Source organism: Periplaneta americana, chromosome 3, assembly GCF_040183065.1.
Source record: "Periplaneta americana isolate PAMFEO1 chromosome 3, P.americana_PAMFEO1_priV1, whole genome shotgun sequence".
Taxonomy (NCBI): domain Eukaryota; kingdom Metazoa; phylum Arthropoda; class Insecta; order Blattodea; family Blattidae; genus Periplaneta; species Periplaneta americana.
In genome coordinates, this window is record NC_091119.1 from 45962650 (window position 1) to 45979836 (window position 17187).

Sequence of the window (17187 nt, forward strand, 5' to 3'; positions counted from 1 at the left end):
CCATAATAGATTTAACACTTGTATGGCTTATTAAATTAGTACCATTCACTAGTATTAGCCGGTAGCCAAAACAAAAATATAAATTTTAATGCATTTGATGTTATTCTAGGTTTCCTCAGCTTGGCTTTCGACAGTAAGTAGACACTTAACATTTCTGATGATTCAGAATTAGGGCATACTTTCTGGTACTATCAAAAGGACCATGCTCCCAAAAACTGAAGACTGCTTAATCTCCCAGGTCATTTGGCTATTGTAACAATTGGACACTAGCTAGCAAGACACGAAAGACTTAGTACAGTAGAGAACCCTTCAATTTACAAGAACGTGATTTTAAGAATGGAAAATACAATAGCAATTAATTCTTAAACGATTAATAAATTAATTCTGATTACATGATTGGAAGCCCGAAATTTTTTTTTGAATATGTAAAGTATATATGCTGACTTGTTATCCTGAGGAGCCAAGGAGCAATTCTGAAGGTTTTCTTTATCTTGTTGAGTTACCCTAATCATACTTCAATGTAATTTTTTTCTGAAGAAACTGAAATATTGTTATTCCCTTGCTTTAATGGAGTCTGCTAATAGTGTGTGTTTCTGCTTCTTTTATCCTTGTTACATTTTGTGAAGTTTAAACACTAAACTGAAAACTATTACTGAGATATTATCTGAATGTAAAAATGAGTAAAATTTATACAGAGTGGAAGAATTTCGGTGATAGTTCTTTGTGAGACGAATCCTGAGCATAGTGTAACTGGAAAAAGTTCTCTACTATATCATTCCTTTGGGCTTACATTTCTCAGAAATAATTATTTTTTAGACATTCGTTTCATGATGACGACTTTTCGATTCTCATTTTAGCATCAAAAACTCATTGAATTTTGCATTCATAAATTAGCGTGCTTAAAAAGTAAATTTTTCACCGGTATTATCACCTTCATCTCATTCAGACGCTAAATAACCTGAGATGTTGACAAAGCATAATAAAATAACCTACTAAGAATGAAAAGTAAATTTCCATGTCTGAAGTACTTTTAAGCACGCTACTTAGAAATACTGAAAATGTAAATTCCAATTATTCATTTATTATAAATATTCACAACACAATTATTTAAAATTGAAATTCATTTGGAAATTTCATACATAAATTATTCACTTCCGAATCACTCACTTTTCTAATTATATTAATCACTTTCGTTGTAATAATTGTATATTCCAAATTACATAACAAGCAGAACTCCACTTAACTTCATAACAACCAGCAAAACAATCACATAGCCTACTACATATCTGAAGGCCATGAAATCTATCTCTTTCTATACAAATGTAATACTCTTTCGTCTTCAACATCAGAAGTTCGCCATTGCAAGAGAATGAATCAACAATTTCATTGTCTTTAAAATATAAATACATTTAGCATTCTCGAGGGACTGTCTAAAACTGATGCACAACCTGTGGGCCTCATGGAGCCCACTACTATGTTCGCTGTGGCCCGAGAGTGAAGTTTCAAACTTAAAATTTACAAAAATATTTGAACAGACTTGTATTATTAATTACCGGTACTATAAATTACAGTAATCACTAATTAGTAAGACATTTATGTAAATTATTTATTATTGGAGGATCCCTGCAACCCTCCAAAAGAACATTTTCTAAAATATTGGCTGCAGTATTCATAAGGTTGAGCACCCCTTCGGGCCAGTGGACAATCTTCACTTCTCATGTTTAAAATACTATCATTTCGCAACTTGTTGCACAAATAGCTATTATAAGTATGATTATTTTTTTTATCCCTTTATCTTTTAAACGCCTTTACAAATACACATTTCGTAAACATGCCTACATTACACTCTTCAGTTGCAACAAATAATTTTGCATAATGTTTTTGCTAAAATTATGGTTCAAGAATAAGTATTTTAATACTTTAATTAATAATAGGTCCCGCGCCGTGGCATCGTGGTCTAAGGCATCCTGCCTAGGACTCGCGTTACGGAATGCGCACTGGTTCAAGTCCTCATGGGGGAAGAAATTTTCTCATGAAATTTCGGCCAGTGTATGGGACTGGTGCCCACCCAGCATCATGATGCACTTGGGGAGCTATGATAGGTAGCGAAATCCGGTTACGCAAACCAGCTATAACGGCTGGGGGGCTCATCGTGCTAACCACACGATACCTCCATTCTGGTTGGATGATCGTCCACCTCTGCTTCGGCATGTGCCCGTGAGGCCAGCAGCCGGCTGGTAGGTCTTGGCCCTTCATGGGCTGTAGCGCCATGGAAAAAAAAAATAATAGATCAGTTTAAGTAATGGATATTTTGCAACGCTGTTACAAGACACGTGCTTCGCCCTAAGCCTGAGCACCGCGGGGGCAAGGTGCAATGGCAGTCTCCTCATGACTGCCATCAGCGCTGCAGGGAAGAGTGTTTCTGTCCATTGGCAAGTGCTACTGAATTCATTGCTATGTAGCAATTTTTTCTAGAAACAAAATCTATTTCTTACTAAGTAAAAAGAAAGGATGCATAATGGCGAAGGAAGATTCTATTCCTTTTATCTTAAGGATTTAGTGTGTGAAGTCACTGCTATTGAACACCTTCCACCTTGTATGAATTTTCGTACCACCATTAAAAGAAGAGATGCAGCTCTTCGCTTGTTTCATTCTCTGTGAAATGAAACAACCCAGAACTCACCACGTGGAGGTGGCTGCATGTTGAGTTCCGCCCTGCCCATCCCAACCTCCCTACCATTGGGCAAGTGTTTTTCATTGTTCTTTCTTTGTCATTTATTAATGTTCATACTCTTCGACTTGAATCAATATTTAAGTTTTTATTTCATATCTGTTTTGTCTCAATTTATAAATAAATAATATAAATTTATAAGATACTCCAGTACAATATAATCAATCACTGTATGTCAATGCAACGAAATATATGAATAAATGCTTGATGTCATTCTTTTTGTCTATTTTCTTTTCTTTTTTTTTTGTAGGATCGTGCATATAAATGTATGTACGATAGCTAATATGTAAAAAAACTTTCAGTACGCTGGATAATATTCTTTGACACGAATTTAGTAACTTTTATTTCTTGTTTCTCTATTTTCTGGTTTCTCCAGTTCTTGGGGTGCACAAGGAGCCATCTGTGCCCAAGTGTTACAGCAGTAATCTACACCTTTAATTTAGAAGAAGAACATTATATTTCGTTCAGTTATTGCGCAAACCATTTCCAATTTCATATCTTCTGCTAGTTTTTTTTAGCCAATTTCTTCCTTGGTATGTGTCTTGACCATATGAATTCTGAAGATTTTCCAAAATATATTCTTCCTTTAATATGCTGACAGTTATTACATTTATATAATAAATCACCTTACAGATTTTTCCGTCTGCACTAGAGATATGGATTTTTACTAATCATTTCTGTTACATTTCAAACATGATATTTTCGTTTCCTTTAAAGTAAGCTTTACGTTATTTAATGTTCTCTGACATTGTCTTAGTACATTCTATTATTCCTTTTCACACCACCGTTGTTCTTATTACTGATCCAAGTCTTCGTACTGTACTAGATGATCCTCATCCATAATAATATCAGGAGTTATTTTCAGAATCTGTTATATTCAGACAATGAAGATGTCTTTCCACGCAGTTCTCACTATTTGCCAATAAGAATAAGACGACTGCTTCTCTTCTTTTCTTATGGCCACCTTCCATCCAGAGGTCACTTGCCCTTTATTTTAAGTCACATTGTCGTTGCACATTATTGCAGTTATTGCGATTTTCTTGCAGATTTAATTAATTCTTGTGACCTTTCTGTTACAGCAGAAGAATCGTAATTTTCTATTGCAAGCATAAAAATTAGAACAATTCTTCACAGATGGATGAACTTTCTTCAATAACACGAATGATGCAAATTTAAAAAAAAAATTCTTAAGTCTATTTTTGTATCTAAAATTTCTACACTGTTTTACCCAGCATAAAAGGTTATTGAATATTGCAGATAATAGTAAAATTTATTGTTATTTTAGAAATTACGATTTTATCCTTCATCGTGGTGTTGCAATATCAAAGTTTAAAGTTTCCATTGCGATGTTGGTCAATAAATTATCAACCGTTTAATATTTCAATGTCTAATGGCTTTGTTGCCAAAGCCCAGCATTAGACAACAACAACAACAACAACAACAACAACAACAAACAACAGCAGCAGCAACAGCAACAGCAACAACAACAACAGCAACAGCAACAGCAGCAACAACAACAACAACAACAACAACATTTCAATGTTATATATATTGTGAAGTGTATGTCTCTGTTGGGTACAATTTCAATTCTGTTTCTATTCTAATTTCCGTTATTACGTCAATATATATTTTGTCAGTGAAATAAATGCTCTCGAATACAAGATTATTATTACATTTGTATTATATGTAATGAGATTTCTTCAAGTCATTCCTCAGAATTTAGAGAATGAATGTTTTATGTTATAAAATTGCAGTGACAGATGTTCTACTATTTGGTGAAATAATTTAAAGAGCGGAATTGTAGACCATTATCTGAAGTTAACTGTGCATTTAACTTCAATTGCGTAATTTGAGCAACCTAATCTAAACACAAAAATGTGAGGATTCGATCGTTAATGTAACTAAAGTAGTGGAACTGAGGAAAAGATCGAGGAATAATTAGTCAAGGTATTAAGGGGAAGACGGATAGAATCAACCAGTAAAACGAAAAGTAGTAAAGAGAGTTAAAAAAAGTTAGAAATGGTAAATGAAGAATATTGAGTGTTTTATGTATGAAAGAATGGAAGAATCTGGGAAGTGCAGTAAAGAAAAAATGAAAGTGAGTACAAGTAGAGAGAGTGAACCGTAAAATCTATACCAATGAAAGAGAAAAAGTGATAAGTGAATTGAAGAAGTGGTAATAAGGAAATACTACAGGGACATCACTTTATTTTTACTTCAATTTTTATTGTACCTGAGTTTTTGAATGTACTTCATTCCCACCCCCTCTACTAGTAAACTTCCAACCGTTCTCCACACAGAACCAAGTGTATGCAGTCAAAGTCACCTTACGGTCAAAGTAAACAAACAGTACTGAGTTAGTGAGTATAGTACATTCCAGAAATATATTCGCGTTTCCCAGTGAGAAAAGAGCTTTCAATATTGAATCATATTCTTGCAATTGCCTGTGTCACATCTCGGTTTCCCCCACCCGCTTCTGCTCGCCCCTCTGTAAAGGCTAGTGACTGGGCTGTCTTAGCTCTTTTCTGAAAACATTAATTTCTGTTAGGAACTGGACGTCTACGTAATATTATACAACTGTTTAAAAGAACTTAAATAAAAGGACCTCGTTAATTAATTAACTGTCACGTGATTTCTCTCCTTTCAACGCCCCTGCGACAAAGTCACTTGGACAAACAGTAGGCCCTACATAGCATGTCTGAGTAATTTTATCTTTTCGGAACGGGCAGAAATGAAGATTGAATTTACAATATGTAAGGTACTCTCTTATAGAGTAGGTACAGAATTATTTCAACATGAGTTACTAGTACCAAGGACGAAACCGGTAATTTGATAGTGCGATAATATGCAAAAAAAAAAACTGAAGCCTGTATCGAAATGAACGGCCACCATTTTCAAAATTGTGTTTAAATATCCATATTGTGATTAATTTTCAATTTAACTTCATTCTCTATATTGTATGCCAGTGTGCTGTAGAGTATAATGTACACTGCATAATGAATACGTCCGAATGGATAGTTCATTTCGTGAGTGAAAACACTTATTATTAATACAGTACTGTATTTTGATTAAAGAAAAACCTAATGAAAATTATGAAACTCAAAATCGCGATATTTCCTACTTTACTTAAATTAATGAACTACTTTTCTTCCCTCCTATACCTACTAAAGTGATTTGTTTGTATTTTACGCCAGTATCATCGAACTCCAGTCGTGGAAGGGGGTAGCGAATGGTGTTTTTGGTTCTCAATCCTTAATCCAAAGGTATAGCCAAGTTAATATTAGGAATGTTAGTAAAAATAAAATGATGTCCCTGTACAAATAGGCTATTCGAATATTGGAACACTGAATGAATGCAAGAGTAAAGAGTAAAATTTTGAGAAAAGGTCTATGGCTCCCTTGCTTTCCTCAAGACACATTTCAGTGACCTTACAAAATATATTGAGTACTTGGAACCTTTGTCGCTACAACTAAAAGATTAATTGGTGTCATTAACATGCTTCTACAGAAATAAGTAGCCTACCGGTACCAAGGCCTGTACATTAAAACTGAAGAAAGCATTGGAGATGAATCCAGGGTTTGAAAAAATGAAAAATGTGTGCTCCATTCTCCAGGGGGGAAAACTTCAATTGTCAGTTACCATGGGTACCTGCTACAGTGGCAGCGATGAAATTTGCGCCTACGATGTCATGTGCATCAACAGAACCTTTTCTCCTTCAAATGTAAAACTTCTCAATCGAGAATCTTGAAAAGTATTCGGTCATATATTGCAACCAGGAACAGTATCATTAAATAATGTTGTCTGTTTGTTTGTTACTTTTCAAAACAATTCTTGGTCAAGTTTCAACAAATTTAATTCAAAAGTTGTGTGTACTGTACCTTTTATCATTTGAAAATTGAAATTTATGTAGTTATATCAAGGCAAATTATATTAGATAAAATGTTAATTCTTACAATCACTTATTCAAACTACAAATAATGTTAAGGGGGGGGGAACAAAAATTTCGAATCTTATAAATTTTGATAAATAGTTTGGTTCTTGAAAAGTTCAATTTCGTGGTCCATGTTGCCTTAATAAATATATATCTTTTTATGAATAATTGTAAGGATACATTTTTAACCTCTTCCCTTACTATTTATTTTACCAGTTTTTGTGAAAAAAGTGTCATATTTTTTTTATTTTCGTAAAGAGGTCATTTAATATTGCAGAATCATTGTACATCACTAATTTTCTTACATACTTAAAAAATCACTATGAAGTAGACAATGGGACTCAAACAAGTTAACTCGGGTTAATAAATTTTGACACATGTTAGCAACCCGAGTTAACTCGGGATAATAAGGGAAGTGGTTAATAATCAGACAGTATTTGCGACCACTTTCACAGGTTGGATATAAAACCTAAAAAACCTATTTCACTTATTCCAAAAAACCTAAAATGGTCTTTTTGAAAATCTAAACATCCGGATCCTACTTATTAGGAACAGGATAGAGGGAAGACTAAACAGGACCACTACCACTGCTACTACTGTTGCTGCTACTTACTGCTACTGTTACTACTACTGTTACTGCTACTGCTGCTACTACTGTTACTGCTACTGCTACTGTTACTGCTGCTGCTACCACTACTATAAATTGTTGCTGCTTTCTATTGGTTTTTACAATGAAACGACAAGTAAAGGGGCAAGTATGGGCAGTTTTACCTTTCGACATCATTAAGGAAACATGTCAGACTATCCATTAGTCAAGGAAATAATATGGGGCAACGTGAGTCAATTTTTGTTGGTCTGCATGAAGACCGAACTTAAGGAATCACAAAATAAAATTATACGTAATATGGTTACATGTCCTCAACCACGCATAATATACTTAATCATTATAATAATAACAACGTACCCTTAATTCAAAAACATAACTCTAACAATCTATGATAACACTTACCTGAAAATCAACCATAGAAGCACAAAAATAATAATTGAAATTCTGATTGAAAAAAACACAACCACAACACAGCAAAAACGACACTTCATGCACTTGCTTGAAAGGTTCGAATACAACTGCGTAGAATTAGACCTGCTACGAGGGTGGCTGTTTTATGACCACCAGACCTTGGAGATAGTTGGGGTATATTGTAAACACCATAAAACTAAAAATGGAAAAATCATTTTTGGTAGCGTTTGAGTCTCTTGGAAACACTGTGCAATGTGGCGACAATTAAGCATTGTAGTCACATTTTACATTTATTTTATTTCTTTTTAGTAGGTTATTTTGCGATGCTGTATCAACATCTTAGGTTATTTAGCATCTAAATGAGATGAAGGTGATAACGCCGATAAAATGAGTCTGGGATCTGGCACCGATATAGTTATCCAGCACTTGCTCATTTTCCCTCTAGTTGCTTATCCTTTATTATAAACCATGAAGTCATTAAATTACGACATAAATATGGAATTTATTATTGGTGAAGCTACAAGAGAAGAACGTTTCCGCCATGAAATGGCATCTTCAGGTCTCGTGCAATTAGTTAACACAAAATGAACACTTTCAGGAATATCTGGTTTTCTAAAAAAATACTCTTTTAAATATACATATAAGCATGAATCAATAAGACAACAACAATGATAAAAATAACTACTAGATTGTTAAAATGTGTGTTACAAATGTAACATCAATAGGTTATAGAGAATAACCAAAGTCCTTGTTATAAAATGTGATGCCATGGTTAAATGCAAAAACTAATAAAGGATTTTCTTGATAGTAACAGAGTATATGTTATAAGTGCGTAGAACGGTCTTAATGGTTGCTCAAAACAGTTACATAATTTATAAGTAAGGCACACAGTGTATAATATAAATATCTTGAGTATCTTCATCAATATTCAATCTGGTTGTAGGCCTACATGCTGTGTTACGTAACTTGATCGTATTATAGCATTTTGGACGATTAATTTGAGGAGAAATTCTGCAATCGCAATAAGAGAAGTTTTTTAGAAAAATGTGAGTATGAATAGATGAACTGTGAAAGGTGATGCATGAAGAATGCTGTTCGATGTAATACATGGAAGTTGTTGGGGGGAGGGTCACCAACCTTGAAGTAAGATCGCATAATACGACTGAGGTTTACGGATTTTTTCTCGTTGCCAAACTTTCAGAACGGCCCCGAGGTTCACTCAGCCTCCTATAAAATTGAGTACCGGGTCTTTCCCGGGGGTAAAAGGCGGTCAGAGCGTGGTGCTGACCACACCACCTCATTCTAGTGCCGAGGTCATGGAAAGCATGGGGCTCTACCTCCATGCCCCCCAAGTGTCTTCATGGCATGTTAAGGGGATACCATTACCTTTTACCTTTTTTACGATTTTGTGTAGAGGAGTATTTAAATTGGATAACTGTTCGTTAATTAAATGTTTATTACTATTTATTTAAGTGTTTTGCAAAGTAGTTCTCTTCTGCTATGCTTATGTATTTGCTATTATTAATTGTAAGATATTTGCTGTGTTCATGAATTCGTGATTGTTATTCATTAATGTATTGCAAACTTGGATTTATTCCTGTTATGTTTGAAATTTGCTTTATGCTCACTGTAACAGGTACTGAAATTCCTTTTGGTTTGATCTATGTATTTACTACAACAATTTTTACAAATTGTTTATTAAATATATTCCACTATTGTCTAGATTGTTTTGACTTAGTATTTTATTAGGAATAATATTGTTGAGTTTATTATTTGTCCTGAAAGCAATATTGATTTTTTTCTTTTTCAAAGAAATTACGTACCTTGTGTAAGATATTACCGAAAAAGGGCATTGGTTTACAGTTTTTCTTTTTGTTTTCCTGTTCAATTTGGTTTTAGTTTTAAACTTATTTTTCCATTTGCAGAACCTGTTAACAATAGTTTTTTGAAAGTTATATTGAGGTTAAGATTTCAGACAAGTTGAAAGTATATATAATAATGAATTAATGAAATAGGTGCGGGGAATAGCAGGGGAAGTACTGAGAGTGCAAATCGTACTATGAGTGCGAAACAAGGGGTCAATAGAGAAGAAAAAACTTTTTACAATCTCAGAAAATGATGTATTAGTGGGTTCAAACAATAGCAGGTGTAAGTTATGTAATGGATAATTGAAATCGAACAGCGACACTTTTTCAGGGTTATTGAATAATAGCTTTGTTCAAATACTGTTATAAATAAAGTGAAACAAATGTGCTAGGTTACGAGCGCGAATGTGTAGTATAAGAAGTGCTTAGTCACGAACTCGATAGCTCAGTGGTAGAGCATCTGACCGGAGAACAGGAAGTCGCAGGTTTGATTCCCGCTCGAGGTTGTGAAATTTTTCTTTCATACCATGGCATGATTGTGACTATAATAGTATTTAATTCATTAATATATCACATCAACGGACGTATATACGTCACCCAAACATCGTAAGATGAAGATTACATTTGTAAAGTTTCTTTCCAGCCATAAGCAGTGCTGACTAAGATCAGATGCTATGGACAGTACTCTGTAACAGAGTCGCCAGTATGAAAGGATAATTCCGAGCCTTTGGCGTGAGACGAACTCGATAGCTCAGTGGTAGAGCGCCTGACCGGAAAACAGGCAGTCGCAGGTTCGATTCCTGCTCGAGGTTGTGAAATATTTCTTTCATAGCATGGCATGATTGTGACTATAATATAGTACGTCCGCTCAAATGAGAGCCACTTGGAACGTGCGATTGGACACACTTACCGCAGGGAGCAAGTAGGCACGCGACTCCGAGCAGGTTCCATGTAAGCAACGCTGCGTTGCCATCTCTCCCTTGTGAAGACTAAAGCGAACCTTCGTGTGCGTCTTATAATACAGAACTAAAACACGAACAGCTCTATTCAGAGTCCGTTGAGTCACTATTTAAATCAATTACACAAGATTCCAAGCTAACTTCTAAGGAGCGATAATCACTTTCTTTTGTCTTTACATGTTCGATATACTTTACCTAATGCTTTTTATTACTAATGTCATCCATCACATTTGCTATTAAGCACATACTTCTTGAACAGATTTATTTCCCAATGTATTTTCTGACCGGAGATTTCTCTTCAGTTCCGAACAAACGAATTCTATGGCATTGAGACAACAATGGTAGGGGGGGCAGACGTAGTACAACATGGCCGTGTTTTGATGATAGTTCGTTAATTACATACATATTTTTCCATGATGGCTACTTTTTTTGTTGCGCAAGTCACTTCTGTAGCGGCACTGGTATTTTTCAATGGTGTCCGGCACTTACCAACATCGTCTTTAAAATACGTATGAATACTAATAATAATTAGCACTGTTTGCTCTTGTACAATCTTACCGCGTCCTAATGGCGATTGTGTAGATTTACGTCTACGACTATTGTTATTCGTTTTCCAAAAACGCCACATTATAAATACAATCATAATGTATGGAACACAAAAGCCACAATATACATTTACGGCCTTCTGGCTTGTTCTCAGCTAACTGTACAGTTGGGACGGTCGTTCTGTGCTGGTGTGCTTGGTTACTTGAGCAACAGAGTGAGTTTATAGAAACACGTGACTTACCGCCTCGGCTGGGATCTGCAGCGTGTAGTGACATCATCATGCGCAGTTGGTTCCAGGATGTGCGATGAACGGCGCATTCCACTCACAGTTGTCCAGTGTCACTTATCACATCACACGTGTTATCATAATAAATACAAACTGATTATAAACATGAAATGATATCCATGGTTCAATTATATAGCAATGAAGAGAAACAGACGCAATCAATATATCTATTCATCAGACAAACTTTCGATACCAGATATATCACCACCATTGTCGTCGTGATTTTCGTTATGATCATCATCTTCATCGTCGTCGCTTTCACTACTGCTGTCTCCGCCCGTAATTATGAAGCTTTCAATTACATTTTCCATAATTCCTTCCTGTTCAATATATTCATCTTCGATTTTTTCAACATGTTCACATACTTTTTCCCATTTTTCTACACTCATGTCATCAACCCATTGTTGGCACAATTTCATCACTTGCTCTAATTTAAAAGTTGTGTTTTGACCGGCTACCCACTGCTTGATATCTGCCCAAATCAATTCCAATGGATTTAGCTCAGGTGAATACGGCGGCAATCTGAGTACACAGTGTCCATTCATAGCTAAGAGATTGTCAATCACGTAAATTTTATGAAGTGACTTATGTGCTTTAATGAGCCCGTAAAGCTCCACTTTCAGCATATTTTCCTGAAACTGCACATTGTTTCTTCTAAGCCAGTCCTGCATATCACTTTTCTTTGAATTACTTGAGGGAGCTTTATGCAACTGCATATTATGGTAAGGTGCGTTATCTATTATAAAAACAGATCTAGGGGGCAAATTCGGAATCAACTTTTCCGTTATCCACTTCTGGTAATTGTTGGCATTCATTTCATGATGGTAGTCTCCAGTTTTCCTGTTCGATTTAAACATCAGAAATGCGCCAGGTACAAAACCCGCTCGACCCCCTGCATGAACAATAATAAGCCTAGGTCCTTTCGAAATAGGCGCCAGTAAACCTGAGGTTTTGTCATCACTCCAATTTTTTGGTCTTGTATGGGTGCTATGAATATACATTTCATCCTCGTATATTAGAGGCCTACCTTCTTCTCTGTATTTCTTTATTGCGCGTAAATATGATACGCGCTGTTCTCGAATATCATGCCTTTCCTGTAATACCGCTTTATTATTTCTTGTCTTCTTCCATTTAAACCCCATATCACGTAAAATGATCTTTAAACTTGTACTACCCCCGTTAAAGTTTATGGCATCTTTTAGTTTAGGTAGCAGTTTACTGACAGTGGGCACTGTTTTGTCATTTATATAAAAATTATAAATTGTCTGTCGTATAACTCTTTTATCAAAATCATCAACATCTGTGATGCGTTTCGGTACACGATGAACTTTACCGGGCGTTCCAAAAGAGGTCCCTTCTTCCTCACACTGTTTCCCTTCTTTAATTATCTTTCTTATTGTTCTTTCGGGCACTTTAGTTGCTGCACTCACTCGTTCTTGCACCTTTTTCCAGCGGTATTAAAAAGTCTCCAGAAGCTGCTTCACTCTTCATGAAAGAATGTATATTGTTCACAACTTCCCGAATTTGGCTATGCAGTGTTTTTGCGCCAAGTTTAGACTGAATAGGAGGCATTTTAGTCTACACAAACACACACAACTGCAATTTGCCACGATAATAAATAAACAATATGAATATGAACTAACTAAACTAACAAACTGCAATTATCACGCACGTGGCAGGACGATGTTACACAGCCAAGGCTTTCTGCGATACTGGCCACTTGCCATATTCTGCGCATGCGGGAGAGTGTAGGCTCACTGGCTAGCTACCACATGATTCTCACCGGCACAGAACGAACGTCCCAACTGTACCTTTACTTGCGTGCTCGTCTGAAACCGAATACTATATGAACTTGTTCTCGGAGCACCGACTTAGATATGTCAACAGCGCTGGCGTACCAACAACCAGCCGCGTGCTTCAAGATTGAAATACCTGACGCCTCCCGCTCAAGGTAGGTGCAAGTGGCTCTCATTTGAGCGGACGTACTATAGTATTTAATTCAGTATTATGTTATTTACAAGATGGCAGTATTTAGTTTAGTTATGAAAAGGGGAATGAAGTGAACGCAGAAATGGGACAAGAAATGAATTTGGTAAGTGAAAGTGAAAAGGACATGAAGAACAGGCTTCAAGGGTCACATCACGGCAGCGTTAAAATTGTAAATAGTGTAAGTAAGGAAATGCTGGCCCGAATACAAAAATGTGAAGGGTCAGCAGGACCGAGTATATTGAGAAATATATATCATATGATATCATATTAGAATGAATTGTTTTATAATTTTAGTCAACAACTTATTTATTAATACAGAAAACAATTTTCTGTTATTTCACATCACAACTTTCTCACAAATATTTTCGATTTTTAAAAAATCATATTCAGGTGGAGAGACATAAATTCACAAATTGAACATAGGTGAAATGGAAGAATGTATATATATATATATATATATATATATATATATATATATATATCGTGTACGCTGTTTGGAATGTGAGTAGGAATGGAGAGGGAAGTTTTATCGAGAAGCCACAGAAAACACTGCACTATAAATCGTTATATGATAATGCGATATAGGGGATTTTGGAAATTAGGAATTTGTTCATTTAGCATTTGGATGCTTTCATTATAATTCCTGGCAATGAAGTATTCCTCAGCTATATTAATTAAATATGGATCATTTACTGTTCTTACGATTTGCAATGTGTTGTGAATACCATTAAGTCCATGACCTGTGTCAATTGAGTGGCAAATTTTGATTTATTACTATTGTTAATGAAATTGGATTCATGTTCCTTGTATCTAGTATGAAAATTCCTTTTTGTTTGGACGATGTATTTCATATTGCAGTTAGTGCCGGTACAATTTAAGTGATACACTCCATTATGTAAATGTTTGTTAGTGTTCCTGATTTTATTGGTGATTATACTGTTTAATGTATAGTTGATTTTATAAGTAATGTTTATATTTTCTTTTTTGAAAAGGCAGATATTTGATTATTAATTTTCCCTATATAGGTTATAGAGTTCCAGGTTTTGACTTTATTGGATTCTATAGGTTGTAAAGTTGTAATTCTGTTGTGGATAAAGTTCTGAGTCTTTTCTTATTAAAACCATTCTCAATAACTAAATGTATTATGTATTTGTATTCTGTTGAGTAGGCTTGTTTATTAAGAGGTGTGTTTATTAAATGATCGACTAAAAACCTGAATTTACAAATATTGTGGAAATATGGATTTTTATTCAAATTTATTTATTTAATACACAAGGTTTACACTACATTTAGGCATTGCATCCCGAAAGAGCAGAAGCTCGTGCCTGGGCATAGTTCAGTCTACTTATATAAAATTGAAGAGTGTTATTCAGCGCAATAATATTAATATCTAGTAAAATACAGACCATGTAATGACATATACAAATATACAAAACATAAAGTATATGAGTATTAGATTACAATTTTAAACTCATATGGCTTAAGGAAAGAAAAAACAATTAAACAATTAATCTAATTTGTTTCCTAAATCTACGTGTTTTTAATGTACTTAGTTCAGGGTAAGCTCTAATTAATGCATTATATATTCTGGGTAAAAAATTTCTGCTGTGTTTTAATCCAGCAGTTGTGTGACATTTGGGTGTGTTTAGAAAGAAACTGTAGTTTTGTCTCGTACGGTATTCATGAGGATCAAATTTAAATTTATTGTTATTTTTATGGAAGTAAATTAACAATATTTGTTTATAAATTTGCTCTAGATTTGATGCACCAAATTTCTGAAAAATTAATTTCTTTGGGTAATCAAGAAGTTTATATAGACAAATTTTGATAATTCACTTTTTTTGGAGCAAATTTAAAGGGTGAATAGTCGATTTCTCCATTCCTCCCCAACCTAATATAGGCCTACCATACCTACTGAATTATTGATTGAAACAGAGCTATATACACAGTAAACAGAACATAAATAGGTAAATAAGAACATAGAATGGAAAATTTGTGGATTGTTTTACGCAATCTGTTACACAGAAATGAGATATGCTTGCCCTATTTTAAATGTTGGTCAATAATGATATCTGAATATTTAACTTGTGAGGATATATTCAAAGCGTTACATGAGCAAGTAGGTACGTCACAATCGTGTATTGTTATACTTCTATTATTATTTATTTTTAGTTGTTCAAGGGCATGTGATGTTAAAGAAAATATTATTAATTTTGTTTTAGAAACGTTCAAAGAAAGAAAGTGAGCATCCAGCCGTTCTTCAATAATGTTAATGCAACTGTTAGAGTTTTGATAAGTTTCATTCCAACTCGAACTGCTAAATATAACCACAGTCTCATCAGCATAAGATTACAGAGTACCAGAATATTTCTAAATGTCAATTTTATGTTAATCGTTGATATATATTAAAAACAAAACAGGATCAAAATCGTCCTCTGAGATACACCTATACAAATGTTACGTGATTCACTAAGATGATCATTGATTGAGTTGAGTTACTTAAGTAAGATTTACATAATTTTAAAGCCAATCCATTAATTCCCAATCTATCTATTTTATTCAAAAGTATATTATGATTGACTGCATTGAAATCTTCTTGTAGGTCTAGAAAAATTCCTAGACATTTATTTCCTTCATCTAATTGTTGAATTATTTTTGAAGTAACTGTCATAATAGCATCATCAGTGCACAAACTTTTTCTGAAACCAAATTGATCATCAATTAGTAGTTTTTCTTTTTTTCTAAAAATTGTATTAACCGTGTTTTTATACATTTTTCAAATACTTTAGAGAGATTGGGTAATAGTGAAATGGGTCTGTAATTATTAAGATTATATTTGTCACCAGACTTGTGAATTGGTATCACCACATCATGTTTTAGGGCTGAGGGAAATACATTTTGAGATGTGCACAAATTAATTATAAAGGCAAGTGGTTTAGAAATAGCTTCGATAATACATAGCACAAGAAAATGGATACAACCCAAACATAATAGACAACATCATAAGGAAGACAAAACAAAAACTCAACAAACACACAAAACAAACACAAACACAAGAAATACATCATACTTACATACGAAAAGAAAAACACATTCAAGATCGCATCCTCATTCAGAAAACAGAAATACAACATAGCATACAGAATAGAAAACACACTACAAAGACATCTCAACACACAAACAACACAAACAAATAGATACAACCACACAGGTGTATACAAACTCACATGCAATAGTTGCGACAGTTTCTACATTGGACAGAGAGGCATATCATTCCAAACTCGATACAAGGAACACATTAAAGCAATAACCTGAGGACACAATACATCTAATCACAAAATTAGTAAATCCCTGTTACGATTTAAAAAAAAAAAACACACACACACACTTCCAACAGAATATAAATGTACACTTCTGAATTCTCAACAACTTATTCAACAGTTAGGTATGTTGAAAGTCAATAAACATGATAAAATGATTTTCTTGGACATGGAAAATCTTTACATGAACATTCATATAGCTGAAACCATTCAAATAATGGTTACTATTAACTTCCTTGATCTGAACATTAAAATTAAAAAATCTAAATTTTTCTACAATATTTACTAGAAACCTACATCCATCAATTATACCATACATCAAACATCTAATCATCACAGTTCAGTTCAGAAGCTCGGAGAGTACAGTCGGGTTTTTGTGTGCTCTGTGGTGCGAGTTACTAGTCTTAACAATGGAAAGAAACATGGGTGCTAACTGTGAAGGAGGAAGTGGGAAGGATCAGGACAATCAGATTATTTTCACCCTCAAACTAACTTATGTTTGAGGATCTTAAATCTTCAGTGAAGATGGAGGTGAATGAATT

General features: G+C 34.4%; 1 protein-coding gene across 1 annotated transcript in view; it reads right to left on the minus strand.

Moving 5' to 3' along the window:
• Positions 1–1071: 1071 nt before the first annotated feature.
• The window catches only part of LOC138696002 (uncharacterized), a 293309-nt gene continuing 277193 nt past the window's right edge, over positions 1072–17187 (minus strand). The window contains exon 5 of the mRNA XM_069820465.1: positions 1072–2259. Within this exon, the coding sequence (XP_069676566.1) occupies positions 2156–2259 (104 nt within the window). The 3' untranslated portion in view covers positions 1072–2155. The remainder of the gene's footprint in view (positions 2260–17187) is intronic.